This window comes from Hermetia illucens, chromosome 2, assembly GCF_905115235.1.
Source record: "Hermetia illucens chromosome 2, iHerIll2.2.curated.20191125, whole genome shotgun sequence".
Taxonomy (NCBI): domain Eukaryota; kingdom Metazoa; phylum Arthropoda; class Insecta; order Diptera; family Stratiomyidae; genus Hermetia; species Hermetia illucens.
Genome location: NC_051850.1, coordinates 155,198,421 through 155,225,745, shown reverse-complemented (window position 1 = coordinate 155,225,745; position 27,325 = coordinate 155,198,421). Strand labels below are relative to the sequence as shown.

General features: G+C 41.7%; 1 protein-coding gene across 1 annotated transcript in view; it reads left to right on the top strand.

The window, feature by feature from the left end:
- LOC119647703 (motile sperm domain-containing protein 2-like) overlaps positions 1 to 27,325 on the top strand; it is an 81,130-nt gene that overhangs the window by 4,345 nt on the left and 49,460 nt on the right. The window contains exons 2-3 of the mRNA XM_038048788.1: positions 17,662 to 18,150; positions 18,270 to 18,523. Of these exons, the coding sequence (XP_037904716.1) occupies positions 17,662 to 18,150; positions 18,270 to 18,523 (743 nt within the window). The remainder of the gene's footprint in view (positions 1 to 17,661; positions 18,151 to 18,269; positions 18,524 to 27,325) is intronic.

Below are 27,325 nucleotides of genomic sequence, written 5' to 3'. Positions count from 1 at the left end.
ATATATGATGTAGTGGCTCTTCTCCAGGAAACCGGTCCCTGTCCAACGCATCTCTTGCAATGCTGTTATATCAGCCCTATATTGGGACAGGGTATCGGCTAGCTGCTGGTCAGCTTCATCTCTGTACAGGGAGCGCACGTTCCATGAGAAAATGCGCAAATCTTTATTCCGTGTTCGTTGCCGGGTCCGTCGTTTTAAAATCCGTCCTATCCGAGGCTCCTGTTGTGGCTTCGTAACGAGTTGTTTTCCGTGTAGGGTTGTCAGCCCTACCCAACCCCCAACCTGGAGGACCAGTTGGTACAATTTGTCCCGTTTTTAGGCGCGGGAGACTCGCCTTCATCCTTCTCCGTCTGCAGCTTTTCGTTAAGAAAGAGCTCCCAGCGGTCACCACGTGGAGGTGGAGATAGGGTTTGGTAGTAGAGCTGTTGGTGTTGGTTCAGCAGGCATTTCCCAGGTTTTATGCTCCATCGTGGGTACCAATCCACGTTTCGCCCTGGGACCTATACTACCCTTTGACCACCATTATCTGTATGTGTATCTAGTAGCATTAAGGCTCAGCCACCTGTCATTATGGGAAGCTAGTTCCTAGCTTTTAATAGCAGCATCAGCCAATGCTACCGACGCCCCAATTACTGGCGCCAGTCCGGACATGGGGGAAGTTGAAGCTTCTTTTGCTAAGGCATCTATGATAAAGTACCGAGAGTAATTGTACGGTATTGAATCTAGAAACAGATTTCAATCGGTTCCTACACTCTTGAACGATTTTTGAAGTGATCAAAGTACTTCTCAACGCCCTCAATGCAGCTTGACTATCGCTACAGATTACTATGCGCCTGCCCTTCAACCGCTCATCAGTCATCTAGATTGTCGCCCTTAGGATCACATACAATTCAGCCTGAAAGATCGTAGTGTATTGTCCCAAGGGGAAAGCGCCACTTTTCGTTTTCATTCGAGAGGTAGACTCCTGCTCCAGGACCATTTTCTGTTTTTGAACCATCGGTGTAGAAGACGTCAGTATATCCTGACGCGCATTTCACTGGTTCGTCAAAGTTTTCTCACCGTTTCAAGATAACATCATATCTTCTATCAAAGAGATGTATGGGAATCCCAGATTCGGAAGGCATTGCTAAAACTAGATTCTTCCAATCAATCTTCCAATGCTCTGTGTCCCCACGTCGATTGTTTTCTCATATATCTAATCGAATTAGTCTCTGAGCTGCTCTCATGGCAGTACTCTAAATAAATAAATCCAAGAGCTGCAAATTGAGTAATGCATTCAGAGCTGCGCCGGATATGGTGCTCATGGCACCGGTGATACCCAGGCACACAGTTCTTTGCAGTGTGGCTAGTTTACAGCGAAACTCTTTTTCACCTTAACCCACCACACTACGGATGCATAAGTGAACATCGACCTTATGATAGCAACGTATATCCATATTACTACTTGAGGCATAAGTCCCCATGTCGAGGCACAGCCCCATAAGCTGCGAGAGTTCGTTTCATCTTTATCTCTACATGTTTGTTCCAAAAAAGCTTCTTGTCTAGAATAACTACCAAATATTTCACTTCTCCCAAGAGTTGAAAGGCTGCACCCCTCACCTTTGGAAGGCAAAGACCATTCAGTTTCCTCCTTTTTGTAAACGATACCATTATAGTTCTATTTGGATTTACTAAAAGTCCATGCCTGAGAAACCAACTGTAAATCAAATCAACGGTGCGTTGTGTATTTCTACACACTATTCCGAGATCTCGAACAACAGCCAACACAGTCATCGGCATAAGCTTGAACGTGTATTGGCAGATTTTGCAGTTCTCGTAGTAGTGAGTTGATCAGCATACTCCGCAGAAGTAGCGATAGCACACCTCCTTTAGGGTAGCCTTTCATCGCTTCCGTTGTTAGGTAGCGGTCAACGCCCATTTCAGCACATAACAATCTCTGCGTTATCACAGCGTCGATCCACTTTATTAGAGTTTCATCAACACCATGCTCTCTGGCGGCATCACAGAGCTTTTGGAAGGGCGCGCAGTCAAAAGCCCCTTCAATGTCTACGAACACCCTCCCCTCCCCCAAATGGCGTAATTGCCTTTCAGAATTGTGTCCTCTATCTTTGAAAACAAAGAATGAAGAGCAGACTCACAGGACATTCCACTTTGGTAAGCATGTTGGCTTTCATTTAGTGGGAGCGACCTTAGCGCCTTCTGGCGAATGCACGCTCAACCAGTTTCATCAGACATTTCAGTGGAAATGATACTAAGCTGATTTGCCTGAAGTTCAAGGCTTTGGTGTGAAAACTACCTTCACCTTCTGGCAAGAGGAGGGCACGTAACCCAGAGCAAGACATCCTTGAAAAACATTTCTTGGAAGTTGCTCTAAGTGCTCTATACCATCCTTTAGCATCGCTGGGTAGATGGCATCCATGCCAGGTGCTTTGAAGTATTCAAATGATAGTATAGTAGTTCTCGCCTTTTCATTGGTAACAATCGCGTTCGCAGTGTCCCAATTCCTCTTGCAACACCTTCGTGTTGAAGAGTTGCAGAATTCTCTTGTTCCCACTTCTAAGACCCGTTCTCCGGGGTGGTGTACTTCCAAGAGGGTCTGTATAGACTCAACTATGGAGTTCTTAAAAGTACTATCTGGTGGTCTGGACTCACCCTTATTAAGAACTCTGCACAGCCAGGAAGAGAGAGAACAGTCCCATTCATCTTCCAGTTCCTCACAGTATGCTCTAGAACAGTCTCGTTTCGAACGTTTGGTTGATTTTCTGAATTTTTGCAATTCTCGTTTCCACCACGAAACCGTTTTATCACGTCTTCAAACCACTCTAAAAGTGTGCGATTAAGAGTTTCCAATTGATCTTCTATCACCAAAGGAGTCCTTAGTCGCCTAGGAAGCTCAACTTTGTCGCCAAGAAGTTCATTGAACTTTGTCCAATCCGTTTTTCTACGATTCCGTCCTTGTATTACAGGCTGCTCGCCTGCAATAGTCAGACGAAATAACGGTGATCTGAGAGTGAGACTTCATCTAGCACTCGGCAGTTTCTAATGAACTTTAACAACTTTGAAGTGCTGATTATTTTTTCACTTCTTCATGGCCTCCACGTAGGGGTACACCCTACGTTCGCGGTCATCAGACCAGCTGAAGTGTTCTCTCCTCTAGGATTACATTTGCTACTGCTCCAACAAATATGCTGAGCGTTCGCATCACAACCTATTAAAAGTTCAAGGCCACTTGATTCTGCATAAACTATCAGATCCCTTAATTCTTGCGTCGGCGGAGGACACAAAGAATCATAGGGTAAGTAAGCAGAGACAATTAGAACGTTTCTAATAGTTGTCTTCTACCATTAACCTGGTATTATTCCGCATACCTGGCTGATCGATGCCCTACATCTGCATCGTATTGATCTCAAACTAATAAAGTTTTTGGCGACGATGGAAGGGGGACACACCACCTTATCAGTGCCTTCATCTTCGGGTGCCAATACCTCTGAGCCTATCCATATATGGAGAGGCATCTTCCAGGGGGATTTGTTGAGCCCCTTTTGGTTTTGCATGGTACTGAATCCGCTTTCATGGCTACTGGATGATGCTAGAGGGCATGGTTTTTCAATAAAGTATGACCTACGTGCTAAGTGCGAACTGAGACACTTTATGTACTTAGATGACATCAAGTTGTGGGGAACAGAATTGCCTCAGCATCGTTGCCTCTAACAATTTTGACATCAGAATGCAGGCTCTCTACCTCGAGGAACTTTCTCCGAAAAAGATTCCAGTCCCCTCGACTGATCCAATACCACAGATTCTGTTAAAATGAACCCATGCCTCTTGAACCAGAAATATATGAGGACAGTCTAGCGGTTTTGTCAGCCTTGCCGCCAGTAGATATGAAGAAGCTTTGGCATGCTGCAAGTTCATTTGACTAACTCTTATATTTGTAGCCATAAGTGCAGTCTAATATGAAAACCGCCGCTAACTGAAAATTCTGCTGCGGTCAATGTGGATTTCATCGGTGTTACCAGCTTGTCCTCACCTTCCAGCGAAAGTGCCGCTTTCTTGCGTCCAATTTCTCTGGATATCGCCAGACTTGGTGGTGTAGCAACGTCCTTGTCCTCATTTCCAAGAAACTTCACCTTCTTTCACAGTGCCTTCCGTTGTCGTCGGCTAGGAGCCCTCCCAGGTTCACGATGTCGGAGCTGCACGGATTTGTTTTCACATACCTAACAACCATAATAGCAACATCGAACGCAAATACGTGGAGAAGCCCCTGGCTCCAGAAATCAAAGAAATTTGGCGTCTCGAGCGGGTGGTTGTTGGTCCCATAATAGTGTAAGCTACAGGTATTGTGCCTAAATCCCTCAGGGCTTCCCTTTATGTTTTGGGACTCTCACGCAGTCTGGTTCAAACCATGCAGAAGTACACCATTCGGCATACGTACTCGATTTTGTGGATTCAGCACGAAGCACGTTAAAAAAAAATAATTCTCAGTAATTGTCAGGACAAAGCGTATAATCGCGTATCTTATCGGACAAATAGCAGTCTAGCTAACAACACAGTTGCATGGGGGTTAGCGGAAGTGAACAGTTCCTCGCGAGTCCTTCCTTTACTGTGATGAATGCGCAAGTACCTAGTTTGCACTACTTGTGGCTGTGAAAAGTAACTACCATACACACATTTAGATTATTTATGAATTCAGTAAAGATACGCTTCCGTCAAGCACGTACCTGTCCTGGTCCTGGACAGAGCCAAGGGAGGATTGTTCTGGATTCGGAACAGCACAGCAAACACAATTCGAGTACAAGCAGGCGAAGGCACAACTTTTGCTACTGCGCACTCTGGGGTGTGGAAAACTAAATGAAGCGGAGATCTTTCCGTTACCAGAAAAATCAGGAAAAAAAGTCAATATTGACAAATCGAGTCGCAGCGCACGCAATCCCCTTCAAATGGCCTCCCTTGGATCACATCTGATCACTAGTCATCATCATCATCATCAATGGTGCAACAACCGGTATCCAGTCTAGGCCTGCCTTGATAAGGAACTCCAGACATCCGGGTTTTGCGCCGAGGTCCACCAATTCGATATCCCTAAAAGCTGTCTGACGTCCTGACCTACGCCATCGCTCCATCTTAGGCAGGGTCTGCCTCGTCTTCTTTTTCTACCATAGATGTTGCCCTTATAGATTTTCCGGGTGGGATCATCCTCATCCATACGGATTGAGTGACCCGCCCATCGTAACCTATTGAGCCGGATTTTATCCACAACCTGACGGTCATGGTATCGCTCATAGATTTTGTCGTTATGTAGGCTACGGAATCGTCCATCCTCATGTAGGGGGCTAAAAATTCTTCGCGGCCAAGAGTTCGCAATTCTTCTTGCTAAGAACCCAAGTCTCCGACGAATACATGAGGACTGGCAAGATCACTAATCACTGCAACAAAAACGAAACTGAAATGCAACCCAGCGAACTAAAAATTATTTCTCAAAACTCACGTTTCTGTTATTCGCCATTTTTTTTTTCATACAACTTTCAATAATGAATCAACTAATTCAGCCCTTCTGTGTAGTGTCCTTTGGCCCAGTTATTACCAGCACCGGATTGTGCGAACACGAAATTATCTGGTCAGAAAATGTACGTGTATGTCCGCTACGTATTGAATCCATGCTGCCAGGTTCTAAATCAACCAATACAGCACATAGCACGTATTTACCGCTGGATGCATGTTTTCCGCATTGGCCATTTGAATTTGAATGATTCCTCCTTTTGATTCACAGATTTCTTTGCATGAAATTTCAAATTTTTAAAGAATGCATGCACTTTCTCTGAAATTCAATTGTACCGCTGATCCAGTTCATCAGTTGTCCGTCGATCAACCGGTCTGGGTCCCACTAATTTCGTTCCCTGTCCATGCCAGCTCAGCGTGCGTTGCTGGATTGTTGAAAATATAAAAAAATTTAATGCGGATTATGCGTCAACCATATCATTCGCGGTTGCATGAAGTGCGCTTCAGCTCCGTCCATGATTTCCTGAGGCGCCTGCGCTCCTTCTCTACTGTTCTGGGTCAAGTGCCCTTGGGACGACTCACCCATCGGTCATCTTGGGAGAGTGGATTCCAACCACGCAATTAGCGCCCTTCCTTAATGTGTGATCTTTCCCCTGCCATTTCCGCCTTCCGTTCACAGTACATACTTCAGTCGTAGTAGACAAGGGTCGAATCCAAGCTACTCTTAAAGGTCAGCACAAGCCTCATGCCGAATATAACATTGGTGACCTGCACATCCAGGCTATGATCGAGACAGGCTTCTACAAATATCTAGGAATTCTGCAAGGAGCCCATGCTTGAGTTGTGGATCTGAAGGATGCTCTGCTGTTCGAATTCCAACGACGCATAAAGATGGTACTGAAATCACATATCTCGGGGAAGAATAAGATAAACGCATTGAATGTATTCGCTACCCCTTCACTAGCGTGTGCATTCGGAATGCTGCGTGGACGAAAACTGATCTGGGAAACGTCCAACGGTGGATACGGACTACTATGTCAAAATCCCGGATGCATCATCTAGCAAATGATGCTGTCAAGTAACATCGGAGGTAGGGGTGTAGTTCACTTGGTGACATAACACCACCACCAAGTCGACTCGCTGCGCAATTATTTTTACAGCAATGGATAGGCGAGTCTCTTGCATGCGGCTGTTTGTAAGGCAGACTGTGGGTTGGCTCCACTTAACTTGAAGGATCGATTAGTGATGAATGGGGTGAAGTCAGACCAAGAGCAGATCGATGAATGGAAGTCGAAGATGGCTGTGTGCTGACGAGCTCTTTGCTGAAACGGAGGGATTTATGTTTGCTATTCAGGGTTCTCCCATTAATCTAGCAGCAGCCCCCTTTCTTTTAAGTAAGCAGGATTGTCCGAGCCTTAATACTTGGCGCTTAGTACTAGATGAGTATTAGGTTAAATCCGGCATCTGCCGAGATTGTGACAACTCGGGAATGGAAAAATCCCATCTTTTCATATTCTATGTATGATTCAGCTTTAAGACTATCTTACTTAAGACCGAGTTTACTTCGAAAGATATTAAATAGATCAGAATAATATTTATTGCTCCAAGTTGAAAATGCATAGCTTCCATCCACATTTTCATCGGAAGCAGTTTACCATAATACTAGCAATATCACTGAGTAACACCTGGCGCTCGCCCACCCTGGCGCTCGATTCAAATCGCCAATAAATCCTGAGCAGCTTAAGATACTCGCTGTGAAATTTATGAGTGGGGGAGGGGTAGCACTTGAGCTTCCTAAGAAATACGCCAAACATAAAACATGTTGCTTCTAAACAACATATGAGTAATTTGCTTGGGTACATATTTACATATGTTATCGATAACAAGTACTTGAGCAGTTTTCGACTGAATTCTTACTTCTCGGTAATACCGACCTTGCGTATTCATACATTTTTGTATTGAATTGCGTTAATAAATCTCAAAACAGAATGACGTTGATGGAGTAAACTAAAAATAAACACATAACATGCTCACAAATCAAGTCTGTCGTAATTTTAATGATTGGATGCTCTCATGTTAAACTAGTGGGAAAAATTTTATCTACAATCGATCTTTATATAAAATAATATAATTCAAGATAAAGAAAAGCCTAATAAAATATCCGATGTACTGTAAAATGTAAAACCTTTTAATTAAATAGTTTCCACGTACATTACTGGTATCAGAATCCCTTCATAAAAATAATAATTCTTTCTTTACTAATAATTCATATTATGTTCTATCCCTGTTAATAGTGGGCTATGTGTAATTTTGTGAATTTCAAATCGGACTTTATATCACAGTTCATATTTTAGGCATATTTAAGGCAATTTTTCATGTGATCATCGAAGGGGCAATGCTATCAAATAACAGGATTGATATCTTTTAAAGTAAATAGATCGATCAACATGCAGGAAGCTTTGTTTCTAACTGGGTGCAAATAATTGCCTATTTGAGTTTAGCTATTGAACTAAAGATCAGTTTATGATAATTTAATAGAATGGAAACCTGAAATCAACAAATACTAATAAGATGTGAATAATTGATTTCAATCATGGATATTGTGGTCTGTATGAATAATTCCACGCTAGAAGTGATATCAACGCAGTTTGCTAGTAGTTAGCAAGTTTTGATGATCCAAAATTCTCGGAAAAGAATGCATAGTTGATGTACGGCAATGGGACGGATGACCTTCCTGAAGGAGTCAACAAATTTAGAAAATTCACTATCCATATCGGTTACTACTCACTGCCCCTATTTGTTGACTAATCTGGCAAATATATAAATTTTTGCGTTTTATTTCCTTCTATATTTCGTTATCAAGAAATGCAATGAGTTTACAAAACCAAAACGAGATAAAACTCGAATTCTTCGGCCTTTTCTTCACTATTTAGTCGGCGGCCTCCACGTGGAACTGATTCGTCTATGCATGGCAATGTGCATCAGAATAAACGTATAATATGTACTATATGTATGTACCCCGAAATACAATGTTCTGAAATTCGCCCACTGTCCTCGTCTTTGCACATATACCGTTCCCATTGGCCTAGGAACCAAGCTCTTTCAATTTCGACTATCTAGTGCTACTACGACCCATAACGCCATCTGCTTCACTGCAACTTTTCGTTTCTAGATTCTTCAGGTTTCTTTGTTGCATTGCGTTAACCAAAGGGGACTAATTAATTATTAATAACTAATTATTGATTGCATCATTTTCAGGTCTGCCATTATAAAAAAAATTACAGAACCAAAAAACCGGAAAATTCGCAAATGGTAAATCACTACTATGAAAGTTAACCAATGCAATCTGGCGCACACCCAGTAGACATCATATCATTTGTTCTAGGGATGAATCACTAGAATCATGCAGATGCGAATTAAATACTAAGATACGAACAATGAAAAAAGTATAAACAATATTGTTTGATACCATAATATTGTGAAATGTATTTCATGAAATTGAAGTAGAATAGGAAAAGCGGCATGCAACATTTTCAAACTTTACGGCGTGGGTTAATAAACTATTAGGTTGTTGAATATGAAATGGCCGATTTGTCAATCAAGTGAAGTTAGCTGCGATTTTGCTGTATCAAACCACCACCGATTGGCGCTGTTGCTGTCGGATAATGAAGAATAACTACTATTACATTGAATCAAGGATCAGTTTTGATTGACTTTGAAGGAAAAAAGGATGGAAAAGAGCCAAAAACGTATATTTTTTCTGCATGAGTTCAAACTCGATCATAAAGCAGCCGAGGTGACCAGGAACATTAACAGCGCATTTGGAGCTGATACGGTAAGTGAACGAATCACACGGCGGTGGTTCGAAAAATTCCGGTAAGGCGACGTAAACCTTCAAAATGAGCCACATGGAAATCCAGGACCATCGATTGAAAACGACGAGCTGCGTGTGCTAGGCGAATCCGACACACGTCAGTCTATGAGAGACATTGCAAAGAAACTGGGCTTACACTATTCGGCAGTTTCCCGGCACTTGCAACAACTTGGAAAGGTGAAAAAGCTCGACAAATGGGTTCCGCAAGCCCTTACGGAGCAAAAGATGGCGCTTCCAATGGAAATTTGCAGTTCTTTACTATCTCGCAACAGAAGCAACCCCTTTTTTGCACAGAATAGTGACATGCGATGAAAAGCGGATATTATACGCCAATCATCGCCGATCAGCGCAATGGCTAGACGCTGATGTGCCACCGAATCATATGCTGAAACCGAGCCTCCATCCGAAGAAATTAATAGTGACTGTTTGGTGGTGTACAGCTGGAGTTATCCACTATTCTTTTTTGGCACCTGGAAAAGCGATAAATGCGCAGAAATACTGTCCCCAAGTCAACAGAGATGGTGTGATACTCCTTCACGGCAATGCACGACCTCAGGTATCCAGAACAACGATTCAAAAGTTGCACGAATTGCAGTATGACACTCTGCCTCCTCCACCATATTCACCGGACTTTTCGCCAACCGCCTACCACTTTTTTAAGCATTTAGATCATTTTTTGGCGGAAACACAATTTAGGAACGAAGAGCCTGCCAAAATTGGCTTCGACAAATTTATCAATACCCGACAGTTGGACTTCTACGAAACTGGCATACATATTCTTGAATCTCGTTGGAAGAAGTATTTTGAATCGACTGACACCTATTTTGATTAAATAAATCAATTTTTGAAAGCTTTACAGTCGTTTTAAGTTTTAGTACGAAAACGGCTATTTCATTTGCAATAACCTAATAGCAGCAAAAGTTGAATTTTCAACCTCAATAAGGAGTTAATAGAAAGGAGCGGGAAGTTCCCTTTCTTCGAACCAGATGAAAACTTGTGGCGGTCACTCCCGCACAAAAAGCGTTAGTCCCTGAACGTGGAGCTTTGGGTAAGACAAAACCTTACAAAAATCGGTTCAATGTCTGCCTGTCTGTCCGTCTGCAACACACGATTAGCTCCGAAACGACTGGAGGTGTAGTCGCGAAATTTGGTGCAAATATGTGGTCTGTGAACTACTACACGTTGCATCATTTTTTGTTGTCTTTAAGGGGGCTCCCCATATATGCTAAAGGGCGAAGCAACATTTTTTTTTTAACAGAATAGGTCATGCGTGGTATCAAATGAAAGGCCTCAATTAGTACTTTGTCTTGCCTTCATTAATGTGCAACCCAATATCTCGCGCCGCATGCTCGATCTGGATAAAGGTAGACTGTACATCTCGGGTTGTTCTTATCATAATGGCAATATCGTCAGCATAGGACGAGAGTTGAAGAAGACGGTGCCTCCCCCATTTATGTCTGCCTGGCGAATCAGTTTCTCCAAGATCAGGTTGAAGAGGACCGTTGTTGATGTCTAATCTCGAAACCATTATCCTGCTGCTTTTCTCTGCCTTGCATCTTGGTCAGGGTCAGGGTCAGCGTAGTCAGTCTTATCAATTTTGTCGGGATACCGAATTCTCTCATGGCCGTGTACAATTTTATTTTGGCTATGCTCCCATTTCGCTTTAAAGTCGATGCGAAAATATTGCAACTCATGTCCATATTCCAACAGTTTTTCCATCGCTTGCCGCACAGAGAAAATCTGATCTGTTGCTGATTTGCCTGGAGTGAAGCCTCTTTGGTATGGACCAATGATGTTCTGGGCGTATGGGGCTATCGAACCTAGCAAGATAACGGAGAATATCTTATAGATGGTACTCCGCAACGTGATACCTCTATAATTACTGCACCCTGTGATATCTCCCTTTTTATGTATGAGGCAGATAATGCCTCTTTGCCAATTGCACAAGTTGATGAACCACTTGGTGTAATTGGGCGCCTCCACATTTAACCAATTCGACTGTAATTTCATCGGCTCCTGGCGACTTATGATTTTTAAGCCGATGAATTGCACAGTCTGTTTCTTCTACAGTTCTTGGTGGCAGTATCTGTCCATCGTCTTCAGTTGGCGGGACCTCAACTTGCTCCAGTAGTTCATCAAAGTACACAACCCATCGTTCCTATATGCCCATTCTGTCATAAATCACATTTCCCTCTTTGTCTCGATGGTGGATAAGCATCGAGGTGTGTAAGGCTTCATCCTCCTGACTTGTTGGTAGAACCTTGCGCGCCTGGTGCAATTGCTCCCTGTACTTTTCCAGTTCACAGACCTGTTGATTCTCCCAGGCTTCCTTTTTCCGTCTATGAAGTCGCTTCTCCGCTCGCCGGAGTTCGTGAAAAGTCTCCACACTTGCCCGTATCCTTAGGAAATGCAACATTACTCGGTAGGCAGCATTCTTCCATTCCGATTCTTTTTGCGGCTGGGGCCAAGTAGGTTTATGGCCGTATTTATGATAATGTTCTTCAAGTGATTGTGAACATCATTTGTTGATGCTTCATCTCAAGGATTTCTGTTCACTACAGTTATTGCGGCGCCCATTTCCCTCTTATAGGTGTTGTGGAGGGCGTTAACTCTCACCTGATTGTCAGAAGGGATTCTGGGTGGTGTTGTTATTCAAGCTCAGAGTACCATGCCAATGAGATAGTGATCCGAGTCTATATTTGCCCCCCTATATGTTCTGATATTCATCAAGGCTGACAGGTGGCGGCATTCGATCAACACCTCGTTAATTTGGTTGATAGTGGTCCCAACTGAAGAGGCCCACGTTCGTTTGTCGTACGCTTTCCGCGCAAACCAGGTACTTCCAACAACCATTTCATGTGACCCTGCTAATTGAATAATCCGCAGTCCGCTATCATTTGTATTTTCATGTAAGCTATGGGAGCCAACGTATCGCCTGAAAACGGACTCCGTCCCTACTTGGCCGTTAAAATCCCCAAGTATGATTGATGATGGTGTCCGGATAGCTGAGTGGTTAGAGCACAAAGCTGTCGTACGGAAGGTCGCGGTTCAAATCTCACTGGTGGCAATGGGATTTGTATCATGATTTGACGTCGTATACTACCCGACTCAGCTGCGAATGAGTACCTGAGTTAAATCAGGGTAATAATCTCGGGCGAGCGCAATGCTGACTACATTACCTCCCATAGTGTACTGCAGTGTACCGTTACGGTCTTGAATGAAACGCTCTAACATACTTCAAGGCCCTGAACGAATATGAATTGTTGCGCCAACGATTATTATTATGATTATGATTTTGATATCATGTCTGGGACAGGCTTCGAAGGTTCGTTCTACTGCCTCGTAGAAGGTATCCTTTTCCGACTCTGCAGTCTCCTCTGTAGGAGCGTGAACGTTAATGAGGCTTGTATTTTTAAATTTACCTCGCAAACGCAGAGTGCATAGCCGTTCACTTATAGTTTCAAAGCTAATAGCATCAAGTTTAATTTTTTAGCTGAATAAGAAACCTACTCCGTGCGCAAAATGCGCAAATCGTTATTCGGTGTTCGTTGCCGAGTTCGTCGTTGTGTTATTAGTCCAGTCCGAGGCTCCTGTTGTGGCTTTGTAACTTCGGTTTTCCGTGTAGGGTTGTCAGCCCTACCCAACCCCCAACCTGGAGGACTAGTTGGTACAATTTTTCGCGTTTTTAGGCGCGGGAGACTCGCCTTCATCCTTCCCCGTCTGCAGCTTTTTATTAAGAAAGAGCTCCCAGTGGTCACCACGTGGAGGCGGAAAAAGGGTTTGGTAGTAGTTTTGTTGGTGTTGGTTCAGCAGGCGTTTCCCAGGTTTTATGCTCCATCGTGGGTACTAATCCACATTTTCCCCTGGAACTTATACTACCCCCCCCCCCGTTTTATATACTATTAACAAGGGGAATTGCCCCCCGTTCAGGGAGTTTGTTTACAATTTACTCGGAGCATTCTCGGGTTGTCGTAAAAGGCGGCTAAAAAGATAAACTTTTGTGGACTAGCAACGTGCAATTCTCGAAATTCCTCAAGCTTAAGAAACGGCTACCTTGTCCCGAACTGATGATTTCGTTCATGATTGGATTTTTCAATATGTAAACGCTCTTCTACCATTGAGGCTCCCCAAAATGCTCACTTGCTGCAACTTCAGCGATACAAACCAGACATTCAGTGGTTGAACGAGGTAAAATGGTGGGACTGTGAGAAGTATTTCTCCTCCTTTTGCAATACTGTGATATTGTACTTTGGAAAGCCTGCCGGAAATAAGCGTGGTGTAGAATTAATAATACCGCATCGACTAGGCCTGATTTCATGACCTAGGAACTAGGCAGCGTACGAGCAATCAAATCAACCACATTAAATTTAACAGCGGTCTACTGGACGTGCGTAGGGAAGGGCGCTGACATGGGTCACGAAAGCGATTATCACAGGATGCTACTTGCCTTCGCTACGTGTAACATCTGTTACTTCGCATGGGGTTAGAGAACTCAACACTGATCAGACCCTCATATCATCCCACTGTCATTGAACTACATTGAAAGGGTAGATGTCTAAAACAATCCACCGTAGAATATTACTGAGCACTAAGTCGGCATTAAAAAGTTCGTCTCTCATACGCTCCTTAGGTCAACGACCACGGCGCAAAACCTGGTTGACTGTGATCAATGAACGTAAGTAATTGAAGGATCAATTAATCACTGCGAGTGATTGCGAATGTGATGCGTTCGAGCTCCGATACTGTGAGAAATTTGGGAAACATCCCATGACAAAAAGGGATTTATTATTGTGCTGACCAAGTAAGGCAAAGTTAACGAAAACAATGACAATTTCCAAGTTGTGTACCGCATCACGAAAGAACTAACAGATGGTCGCAAATCTTTTAATGGTCAAGGACGTTAATGGTCTGCTCCTAATTCACGATGATCAATAGTTTTTGATAAATATAACATTTCCAATGAACGAACGTCACAAGGCAAAAAATTGAACAGATTAGGACAAAAGACACATTCTCTCTGTAGTACTAACATGTCAACTCATAAGTTTAATATTTGGATGCCATCGTTTCGAGCGTTTCTGCAAGGGATGCGTTTTAGCCAACGTTAAAGGAAGTTTACAATGAAGGAGTCATAAATCCCCCACCCTGTATTCCTAGAATAACGAATTTTAGAGAAAATAAAATAAAACCATATTTTTATAATCAAATGTTAAGATATCAGATATTGTTAAGATATCAGATATTGATAAAATAATCTCACAATGATCTGTAAGAGGTTTATCAAGAGAACCCACCTTAAATTAGAATGATTTATTTAAACGACGGGTTTATAATGATAAAAGTGAATGATTCAACTTTTTCCATTATTTTTTATCAACAAGATAACAATTCGCTCTCATATAAAGTAGATTTTCGGATGGATTAATTCTTTTATACTTAGTTAGTGCCCCTAAGTGGTAAATCTTTTTTTGTTTTCCAATTATCGTTATCTGAATATTCGAATTCAATTTACTTTCAAAGAGAAGGTCGGTAGCTTAACAAGAAACACAGAAAATATTCGTACGTGAACTCTAGTCCAGATCCGTCAACACCTTTGTACAGCCCCATTGAAGCGTGAAGGAAATACAAGGAGTCCACTTGGACATTTCAGCCCTTCTCACATCATGTACAAAACTTTACTTATCCATGATGCATCGGGATTGCATTAAAACCTGTAATATGAAATCGGCAAATCGGGATAAGCTACTTGATCGAAAAATTCGTGATCGTAACGGCACGATCAATTAATGAAGATTCTTGACCGATCACATTCTCATCCAGTATATCTTCCACGTCCTATGTCAGTAAGGTGCAGCCTTCGGGGCCCTGACTATCTAGGCATCTACCAGCCATTAACCAACCATGTTCAAAATGGAATCAAACAATCTATACCTTATCTAATGTTATCCCAAGCCCACGTCCTAGAGAAAGCTACGTTCATCTTCAGTCCAATATCGTTAGTTTGTATAATGGATGAAGACTTTCGAAATCTCGGTGTTTTAAGCGGGATAGCCCTAGTTGCGGCAACTATGGTGATGTGAAGAATGCTTTGTAAGCACCGACTGCTCACTGGTACCCGATGACTTACCGTTCTTCGCCAAGAAAAGTACTTCCCACAAGTCAACTGCAACCGTGCTGCCAATAAATGATAGGCACCTGCGAGATACCTAGCACCACGTTTCAGGTTGGTAATGGCGCGTAAGAAATAGCACTGTCCTGGTGCCTCTGACATTGATTATGCCGAAAAATAGTATATTGCTATGTTGAAGACAGCACTTTGATACAGAGTTTCTCGTAATCCTCCAAAGAAAACTTGGCTGTTCAGACAACGGTAGTCGAAAAGACACCCACATCATATGTGCTTTTTAGGAATTGCGGGTCACCTCCATTCCAACAGATTATCCGAAGAAAAGGAAAAGACTCCTATACAATCGTGACGTAAAGGCAAATTCGAAAAATGAACCATCGTATTGAGTGGAGTACGCTTTTGAAACGATCACTAGGCCCCACAAAAGAAAATGTAGTCTCGAAAAAGTATTTTTCCAATTTAAAAAGTTGCCCGCTCAAAGGATTAAAGCTAGGTATGGATGTTTCGTACATTCATACATATTTTATCAAAAAAATACATGGAATTTGTAATTTAAACAACCCGCGTTAATGATTTTTCAAATATATTTTTTATACAAATTGGCAACTCTGTACTTAATTATTCTGCATCATTTGAAAACAATCTGTCAATCACTTTGTTAACAGCAGTTGATTGAATCAGTACATATTGATATGTAATGTGTTCGTCACGATTTTATAATGAATATTGAGATTTAATAAAGAGTTTGCCTTAAATTTTACGTAGTAAACCGAATTTCGTGTTTGGAATCATTAAGAATGCTAGAAAAAGCTTATAGTGATTCACTTTTTTTAAAAATGCAACCCTGTGGTCCTAGAACAGGGAGACGTCTGTCCACCATAGTCATGTTGTTTTTGATAAATTGAAAAAAAAAACAGAAAATAACGAAGAAGGATGAAAATTTAACATAAAATTGCAACTTTTTTGGTAAATTCCCCACGATTTTTTCCGTTAGGACTTTTTAAATTCTCAGCCACGTCATATAGAAGTTATATGTCACTAAAAAAAATGTCATGGTTCATTTTTCCACATCAAAGGCTACGATGTGGCCACTTTGTTTTTATTCATATTACATAAATGTTTTTCCACAAAGCAATATCTTGTTCCCAAGTTTCTATAGTTTCAAAATTGTTGAATGTTGATTTCTAGTAACAAAGAAAAAACAATTTAAAGATTTATTTTTTCCTCTCATTGTATACCTCTCCTCAAAGCTTTGACTCCGGCGCATAACAGCAATAACCCAGGCTGCACTGAACGGCATGCGCGTGCCTTCACCGATCTCTTATGCAAAAATGCATTTAATTGTGCGCTAGCATGCGATGGTACATAATATTGCAACGCTAATTACAAAGACCAATAAGATCAATAATAATAATAATAATAATCGTTGGCGCAACAATCCATGTTGGATCATGGCCTTGAAGTGTGTTAGAGCACTTCATTCAAGACCGTAACGGTACACTAGGAGGCAATGTGGTCAGCATTGCGCTCGCCCGAGATTATTACCCTGATTTGACTCAGGTACTCATTCACAGCTGAGTCGACTGGTATCCGACGTCAAATCACGATACAAATCCCACTGCCGCCAGCGAGATTTGAACCGCGACCTTCCGTACGACAGCCTTGTGCTCTAACCACTCAGCTATCCGGAAATGGAATGATGAAAACGATAAAAGATGCTGTGTATGTAGTAGGAAGAGAAGAAATATTGCGTAAATGAGTATCTCCAACAGAACAGCTCAAGAGACTAAGGCCGCAAGGATAGTACAACTTGTTCAGGGAAAAGCTAAGTCCTCAGTCCTCATACCCTTGTTAGTTAAATGAAACAATGAATTTCAGTGATGGTTAGATAATCTATTTCCCAACTGAAACCTAAAATTTAAGTTTAAGGTTCCTTTGCACGTCTTGCCTGGAGGATGCCGAAGACTTCTTGCTGAAATAGGACAATGATTGTACGATTCTTCTACGTTTTTCCTAATAAATAAAAGTATAGCACTGAAAAGCATGCAACAGAATGCAATGATCCCACTACAAATCTCTTTTAGGTATTCGTTACCATAAGAAAATAAACACTCTTACTGGCTTAAAGACTTCCACCTACAATTTCTTTATATCATTTCAGATGGCTTGGATGCAAGGGACATCAACCGGATTGAGACCTCCAACCTCTACCTACAAAAATTCCTGGAAACATATGATCTGGACATGAAGCAAGCACTGAAAACTTTATGGGATACATGTTTATGGCGCAAGGCATATGGGACCAACGATATTAACGAGCACAATGTTAACCAGCAGCACTTATATTCAGGAATAATATTCGCTTACAACCGGGACATCGATGGGAAAACACTATTAATTTGTAAAACTAAGCTCCACCAAAAAGGCAAGAACGACGTAGACGATCTGATACGACTCCTTGTCTATTGGGTTGAACGACTCCAACGAGAGGAGAATTACGCACAAATTTCACTAGTTTTCGATATGAATTCAACTGGACTCAGTAATATGGACATGGAATTCACAAAAAGGATAATAGAAACCTTCAAGTTCTACTATCCGTATATTTTAAATTATATTATTATTTTCGATATGCCGTGGGTTTTATCTGGTGAGTTGAAATTCTAACTTTCCTCCATCTTTCATCCATTCAGTTTTCACAATTTAAATTAAGCTCATTATAGTAATTAATAAAGAGCTCCTCCATTAATTTAATTTTTCTGATTGCAGCTGCCTTTAAAATAGTGAAAAGTTTGTTGCCACCAAAAGCTGTTGCCAAAATGAAATTCGTCAACCAAAAAACAATAAGTGATTACGTGGATGAAAGTAACGCATTATCGTGTTGGGGAGGAAAAGACAATTACGTGTATTCATTCGTCCCTGAAAACCGAAAATCCGAGGAAAATCGTGTAAATCATAATAACAATAATTATGATTTAATATCACAGAATGGAAACGAATCAGCTTCCTTATCAGCGAGAAAGGTAAGTGAGAATTATCCTGAACCACTGTTGTCTCCTATTCATTAAGAAAAATGAAGGGTAGTTGCTTTATCGAGGTACTCCTTAGATAAAAAATTAGGCAAGGTTCCGCTCAGTTAACTTTTTACTCCCAGCAATTCACGTGGTTCTATTTTTACCCCCTAAGTGGCAGTCTCTACAAAACTGCCACTTCCGCTCATCCGAAAATCCTTGGAATCTCATATCTTTCTCACTACGTGGAAGAAAGTGATGATTGTCAAGATTCTGAACCAGCGTTTTGAGTGTGACAATGGGAAAATCTAGGAAGCTTCATTGACAACGAACAGGTTGGTTTCCGATATAGATCCTCAAGTGCTGAATATGTGAACACCCTTTGTATCATTTTGGAACATTGCGCGGAGCTAAGATCTTCGCTTCATCTGTTCTGCATCTATTTCAAAAAAGGCTTTTGACGCCGTAAATATGGAGTCTATTTGGAAAGCTCTACGTAAGAATAACGTTCCCAAGATAGTAATAGCTATTATCAAAGCGCCATATGGTGGCGCAAAATTTGACGTTGTAGCGACTATTGAGAATCGAAGACGGTGAAAAGACAATGCTGAGTGGCTGGAGATGGCCAAGATAGGGGAGCTAAAAATTTGACAAAATTGAGCCTGACGATCCGTCCGAAAATTGGTAGAGGTGTAAATAAAGAGTAGGAGAAAAAGAAATATATTATGTACCAGAAAATAAATCTCCCTTGCGCTCATCACAAGGCAAAGAGAACAAAATGATGCGATTGCTGAGTAGCCATGGGGATAACGTATTGCATCAAAAATAAAACTTCGGAAAAATAAGAAGTCTAAAACGGAGTTCGACAAGTTGACATTCTCCATGAAGCTTTCTACGGAGGATGTGGAAACCGCCAATGAGCTCCTTGCTCAAACACCTTGGCTACGCTATTAGCATCTATTTGCTCTCGCACAACGCCAACGACCTTATCTAGATGACTCTAGAGTTTGAGATAAGCTAAATGTCCCACTTAGCAATGGCAACCATATATGCTATCATGTAAAGAAGGTTTTTTTTGAAGGTTGCCCAGGAGTCTACGAACTTAGAAAGAAAGATAGAGTTCAAAAAGCAAGTTCGACTGGCTGGCAAATTGTAATGATATCATCGCACAAAATATAGCCCCAAAATATAATGGTGAACAAGTTGATACGCAGAAATAAAATTCTAGTTTAAATAAGGTAAAATGTTGAAAATTTGAGTCACCCAAGATAATTCTGGTTCAAGATCGCTTCAAAAAATATTGTAGCTCTTCGTGTCCTCAAAGAAGTCAATTGTCGCTTACGCTTTTAAATTCCGAAGAGTACTAAACGACTAATTCTAGGTTGGAGTTGAAGAATTCCAAAATTTTTGAACGTTTTTCGTAACTATTGAAAAATGTTAAAATTAGTGCTGACACCCACCCACTTTAGTGGGATGTCTTAGTCCTAGTTAACTGGAGTATTTGATCAAGCTTAAGGAACGATAACACATATATAAATTCCCTTTCAAATCAGTTGCCACTCTTGCAAGAGCCAATAGCCAAGCAATTATGAGAATAATCACCAACAAATTGGCGGCTTGTCCTAGTTTCTGTAGCACCCTTTACCATGGAGCACTGATATTATAAATGTGAGACCTACGGGGACCTATGAATGCTTTGGTTTTCTAAAGCCTCTCTAATATTTTAGCAAAGTAGAATTTTCCCACTTAGGGCGTTCTGAATGGATTGTTTGATAAATGCCTGTGAGTCTTTATCAATTTACTCGAATCTTACGGTAAAAGACGAACTGATATTATCTGGTTGATAATGTCTTCACTCCGCTAGCTAGATGATACTCAATTTTATGTACTTTTCGCTATATAAACGAGCTCCCTAAATCTATCTATGGCGGATTTAACTATAACGGATTATTGGCAAGGAGTATATAAAGGTATTTAGTTTAGACTATCTTTGTCGATGCAACGACCGAGGTGATTGAGCTTGGCTGTTTCGGCCTCATGTCGCGGGTTCCAATCACAGTCACGAACACGGATGTGTCGGATGCTCAAACTGTAGTTCTGTCCCTTTTTAGAAGAATCATTAAACATCACGCATGACGGAATATGCGCTTACAATGAAAATGGCTCCCTCTCTCACAAAAATATAGTCCCTTTTTAAGGTTTTGTGTAAAACAAAACCTTATTAAAATCGATTCAATGTCTGTCTGTCTGTCTGTCTGTCTGTCACACGCATTTTTCTCCAAAACGGCTAAACCGATCCGAACGAAATTTGGTGGACAGATGGGAACTATGAAATCCCACGCATACAGCGAGTGGCATAAACTTAGGTGGAGTTTAAAGGAGGGCTCCCCATACATGCAAAGGGAGGATTCAAAATTTTTTTTCACCGGATATAGTTGTGTAGGGTATCAAATGAAAGGTCTCGATTTGTACTTTCCGAAACTGACATTAGTTTTGGCATAAATTGCAAAGCGCGTGAGTAAGGAGTCAAAATGTACGCACTTGAAGTGAGACAGGACTCATTTTCGGAAACTACCCAACCTTAAAATCCGCAAAAAATCAGGGTGGTGCGCCTAGATGAAATCTAGGCCTCAAAATATGTCCCATTCCGATATCTGCTCAAATAAACTTACCAATAATATATTACTACTTTTTAGAAATTTACTGGAAAACCCCCCTTAAATATATCCTAGGACTTCCGAATTTTGTGCCAGCATAGGGGACAATATTTTGTATGTACGTGTTAAATTTCATGGAAATCAGGCAATTAACGCCAAAGTTATAGCAGTTCAAACTTAGCAATTTCGCACGAGTTTACTGCTTCCAAAGCCATGCAAATCAGATGCTGACGTCATTATTACCCGGAATAATTGACATTCGCGTGGAATGTTAAAGTCGCATTTACGAAGAATCTATTTATCTGCTGCCCTTTTTAAGGTTTTTTTTTGTAAAACACTTATGTGAAGTCTAATCTTCGAGAGATGTCCCATTCCGGTATCTGCTGAAAAAATTTACTAATAGTATATTATCAACTTTTAGAAATAGACTAAAAAACTCTCCTTAAGTTCATCCTAAGTGTACTAAATGCACCGACATAAAGGACAGCCTTGTGCATACACATGCCAGGTTTCATGAAAATGCAACTATTAGTGGGAAAGTTATGGCAGTTCAAACTTATCAATTTCGTGTTAATTAACAGCATTCTAAGCCATACAAATAAGATGCTGACGTCATAATTGACGAGAATAATTTAAATTCGAGTGAAATACTAAAATTCCATTCAAGAAGAATCTAATTCTCCCTAGCCCTTTTTTATATTTGATGTTGGTTAAATTGTTTTCATTCGCTAATAATATTAACCTGAGAGCGTGAAGCGTATGAGGTTGACCATTATCAACACAGGGCTTTCCATCAAGTGATTTATTTAAATCGCTTTCTAGAAAATTGAGGGCAATGGAGTTTTTAGCTATATTACACGGAGCTGTCGTGCACTCGTCGCACCTCACATCTTTTTCTTATTCTTCAGCCTTCAGTTCACAAACGGGGTCGGCTCGTGGTGATCGGTTTCGTCATTTTATTTTATTAAATGTCTGATCAGGATGTAATCGCGAGAGCTTTAAATCCCCATCCAGCGTATCAAGCCACCATTGTTTTGGCCGGCTTTTTGGTTGCTTACCATTGCTTTCGATGTTCTGATCAATACTGGTTGTTGAATTCTCGTTAGCGTGAATTACGTGACCACACATCGAAAACGCCTCTCTTCCAGTTTTTCCACGATCAATGCAAACCCATATCGATCGCAGATATTCTCATTTCAGACGTAATCAAAGCGTGTCACGCCACCAGTGCAATGCAACATCTTCGTCCCCATTACCGCAAGACGCCGTTCATTGTCCTTTATAGTCGGCCAACACTCAGAACTATAGAGAGTGGTAGACGGAAGACATTGCAGTAAATTTTAGATTTGGGACGTGCGCTGATACGTCGATCACAATGAACACCAGTTGGGGAATGCCACTTGATCCAGGTTGCATTAATGCGTGAAACAATTTCATTACGCAGTTCTCCATTAGTTGATAGCGTTGACTCGAGATTTTTAAATCGCTGAGTTCTGACAATGGCAGTAACCTGCCTTCGAGATACTTAAATCGCTCAATTCTGGCAATGGCAGTAACCTGCGCAGAACTGAACGATTTCAATATCTCGGGTTAATGCTATAAGCCAATGGAGAACTACGTTATGCACCTCACATTGGGAAACACAAAACCTTTTATACCTGAAGCGTCAAGCTTCCGGTTTCCCGACTTGTTAGATATTCATCATCATCATCAACGTCGCAACAACCAATATCCGGTCTAGGCCTGCCTTAATAAGGAACTCCAGACATACCGGTTTTGCGCCGAGGGCCACCAATTCGATATTCCTTAAAATTGTCTGCCGTTCTGACCTACGCCATCGCTCCATCCCAGGCAAGGTCTTCCTCGTCTTCTTTTTCTACCATAGATATTGCCCTTATAGACTTTCCGGGCTGGATCATCCTCATTCATACAGTTTAACTGACCCACCCACCGCAACCTGTTGAGTCGGATTTTATCCACAACTTGACGGTCATGGTATCGCTCATAGATTTCGTCGTTGTGTAGGCTACGGAATCGTTCATCCTAATGTAGAGGTCCAACAATTCTTCGGAGGATTCTTCTCTCGAACGCGGCCAAGAGTTCGCAATTTTTCTTGCTAAGAACCCAAGTCTCCGAGGAATCCATAAGGACTGGCAAGATCATAGTAGTATTTCTTACCTATCTATTAACGCGCTCGCAAAAATTGTTTACATGTCTTGCAGAAAGGGATAATTCTCGGGTCTCATATATGCATAATAGAACGGTCTGATTGGTCATAATCATGACATGCATATATAAGATTTGCAGGTCAAATTCAGGATTTTCCAAATCAAATTAAAAATTTGCGAAAATAATTTCAGATCTTTCCAAATTAATTCCAGACTTTTGCAAAATAATTTCAGAATTTTTCGTTTCAAATTCATATTTTCTCACTTCAAATTCAAACTTTTCAATTTCAAAATTACAACAATTTGCCATTTCAAATTCAGAATTTTATCAATATTTTACAATAAACTTGTATACCGTTCACCACTGGATAAGAATGGAGATGGGATTCTTTGCAAAAAGTCTGAGCGGAGCATCCTCTTTCTATCATTATTTGCTTCAATTGGCGATTGTATTCTGCCTGGGAATATAATAGTCCAATGACGACCTCTAGAACGCAGTCAACTATTCTATATTTTTTGAAAATGCAATATGCGCTCTTCGGATTTAACCCTGAAATGACATCCTTGCCCTGAAGCCTACGTTCACATTTATTAAATATTTAAATAACTTTTAGGTGACAGACAACTTCCGTAGAAAATAAAGTAATGAAATCAGTTAAAGCGACTCCCGACTTCTCGCTTGCTCGGTTTGAAAGCAATTGGCAACGCCCCAATTTATACCCCTTATCTTGGGAAGTTCTCCCGATTATCAATAGAGATTCTACAGAAAATAGCAGAATTAACTGGAATCACGAGTACAGTATTTTTAATCTAGATTTCATGAAAAAAACAAAATGAAGCAAAGATTGAGGGGATTAAATTTTTTGGTCCCAGATCGAATACAATAGTTAATTGAAAAAAATAACTACAGAAAACTGACAACTGTAGATGAGTCATGTTATCACTTGTCTGGGAGCCTCAATGTGATCTCTTGAGATTCCGAGCTACCCTTTCCATCTCCGTCGTAGCCGTCAATGTACAGTCTGATTATTCTGTGATCCGGCATAGAGGGCACATCAGACGCCTTCCAATTCTTGACCAAACCGTTCATCAAAGTATTCCCTAAAGTTATATCTAGTACCTTTTCAATGTGGTTGACGAATGTTGGCATATTTTCTTTTTTATGCAATTCTAGCTAATTGCTATGAATTCAAGACCTGTTCAGTTAGTGTCGTCGCTTCTCCAGATCTCATGGTGGGTGTTGGCATTGCAGCTGAGGAGAAGTAGTGGCGCTTTTCTCTTGCAAAGCTTCGCCAGTCTATCAACTAATTCCAGTAATTCGGATATCTTCTTTTGAGAAACACGACTGCCTTTCGAATTCTCACCTCCGCTTGCAGTGAGACTTGGGCAGTCACATTGTCGGCATGCTTCCTCCTGACACACCACGAATCTGCCTGTGGCGCACCCAGGATTTTTGAGCCAGCACTATTCCAATGTTTTCCTTGGAAATTGCCCTTGCAATTACTACAGATGTAGCTTTTCCATGGTAAAGGTTTATCTGAGCTATCTTATGCTGGCCATTGGCTCCATTACTGCGTGAAGCTCCTTTTCAATGTCGGGGTAATATCCTCCTCCTTCGACATGACACTTCCTTGCTTATCGCTGCCTATCTTGAGCCGTAGAAGATCCAGATCTAGGTTCCTCAGGTTCTCTTCTGTGGGCAATAGCCCCACTTCCCTACTACATTCCTGCCCTTTCAACGATTGCTTCGATTGCTCCTCCTTGGCTTTGGGAAGGTATATCGTCCCCACCAAATCTCGACAGTCCTGTTCAATTTGAGCTTGGTCATTTGGAGGAATTTCGACAATATGGGCAGTCGATTGCTTATTACCGCGTTAGCATAACTAACGGCGGACCTCCTTCATCTTCATCCATGATCTACCCGGGATTATCTCTCTCTGGGGTTCCGATTTGGATTGAGAGCATTTCCATCTTGACAGCCTATATCTGCCCTGAGCCTCCTTAAAGGCTGGTTCTGGTTTCAGATCTTTACTCAGATAGCGCAGATACCATTTAGCACATGCATCACCTAGACCTGTTTCCTTCCTGAAGTCTGATATGCTAACCCCAGACTTACTTCTACTGGTTTGCTTGTGTCTGCCACTTGGGTTACGGTCTTCGCTGTAAATCATTGTTGACCTTACCTTCACTGCTTGCACTTCCTAATTTCTCTCTTCTTTGCTGCATTCACCTGTTTCCAGTATTGCGAAGATGTGCCTCCGCCTAATAAACCAGTTTGTGTGTGGTACCCGGTACCGCTTGTTTGTTGTTGGTTTCTTTTTTAAGGTTTTGTGTAAACACAAAACCTTATTAAAACCGGTTTACTGTCTGTCTGTCTGTCTGTCTGTCTTTTTTTTTTTCCCCCGATGGAAGGTGGAAAGCTTCAAAAGCTACCGCAGGCTCCTGCCACACGGTTATGTGGGACTCTTACCCACTAAAACCACCTCCTTCTCCTTCCACTCTCCCCGCGGGACTCCCATTTGGTATTACGTCGCGGGGCTGGATCAGAATTTATTCTGCGCTCATGTCAACATTCGTGTTCCTCTCGCGTTCATTCTTTTGGATGACTTCCTCCTGCCTAAGCTTCTTTCCGATGGCTGTAATCACTTTTTCAACTTCGGTCCATATCCCCTTGGCTTTCACCATAAGCTCCATTATATTTTCGGGTGTAAAGTGCTCCCCGGTTGTAGCTTCTAATGTAGCCCTTTGGGTTTCGAATCTGGGGCAGTGAAAAAAGACGTGTTCTGCGTCCTCTGGAATGTTTGCACACTGTGGGCAATATGGCGAATCATCGCGCCCAAATCGGTACAGATATGCTCGATAGCCTCCGTGTCCGCTCAAGAATTGAGTTAGGTCGAAACCTACTTCGCCGTGAGGTCGCTCGATCCATTTCCGGATGTCCCATATGATTTTGTGAGTCCAACGGCCTTTTTCTGACTCGTCCCACTTCTCTTGCCATTCCGCGACAGTTTCAGCTCGTGCGAACTGTCGCCGACGGGCAGGAGATTCTCCGGTGAGGTACGTTCGATCGTAAAGTCGTTGTATTTCTTTCGCCAGAATCTCAATCGGGATCATTCCTGCTATCACGCAAGCTGCTTCATTAGAAATTGTTCTGTAAACGCAACATGTTCGGAGTACACTTATGCAACACGCAGCTCCAATCTTTTTTTTATTTATTATATTTTCCAGTGCATCTGCCCATACTGGGGCTGCATACAGTAGGATCGAGCTGACCATCCTTCAAACTGCCTTCATCCAGATCGAGCAGGCGGCGCGAGATCTTGGGCTGCACATCAATGAAGGCAAGACAAAATACATGGTGGCAACGTCAGCACCGAAGACGAATCAACCAACAACATCAAACCGCACTGGTCAAACACAAGCACGAACAAGAATAAGGATAGGAGAATACAACTTTGAGACCGTTGACAATTTCTCCTATCTAGGGTCGAAAATCACAACCGATAACAACTACGATGATGAAATCCGCGCACGGTTGTTGTCAGCCAACAGAGCCTACTTCAGCTTACAAAGACTGTTCCGCTCGAAACGTCTCACCATAGGGTCAAAGCTCTTACTGTACAAGACTATGATCTTGCCAGTCCTCATGTATTCCTCGGAAACTTGGGTTCTTAGCAAGAAAAATTGCGAACTCTTGGCCGCGTTCGAGAGAAGAATCCTCCGAAGAATTTTTGGCCCCCTACATGAGGATGGACGATTCCGTAGCCTACACAATGACGAAATCTATGAGCGATACCATGACCGTCCGGTTGTGGATAAAATCCGGCTCAATAGGTTACGGTGGGCGGGTCACTTAATCCGTATGGATGAAGATGATCCCACCCGGAAAGTCTATAAGGGCAATATCTATGGTAGGAAAAGAAGACGAGGCAGACCCTGCCTAAGATGGAGCGATGGCGTGGGCCAGGACGCCAGACAGCTTTTAGGGA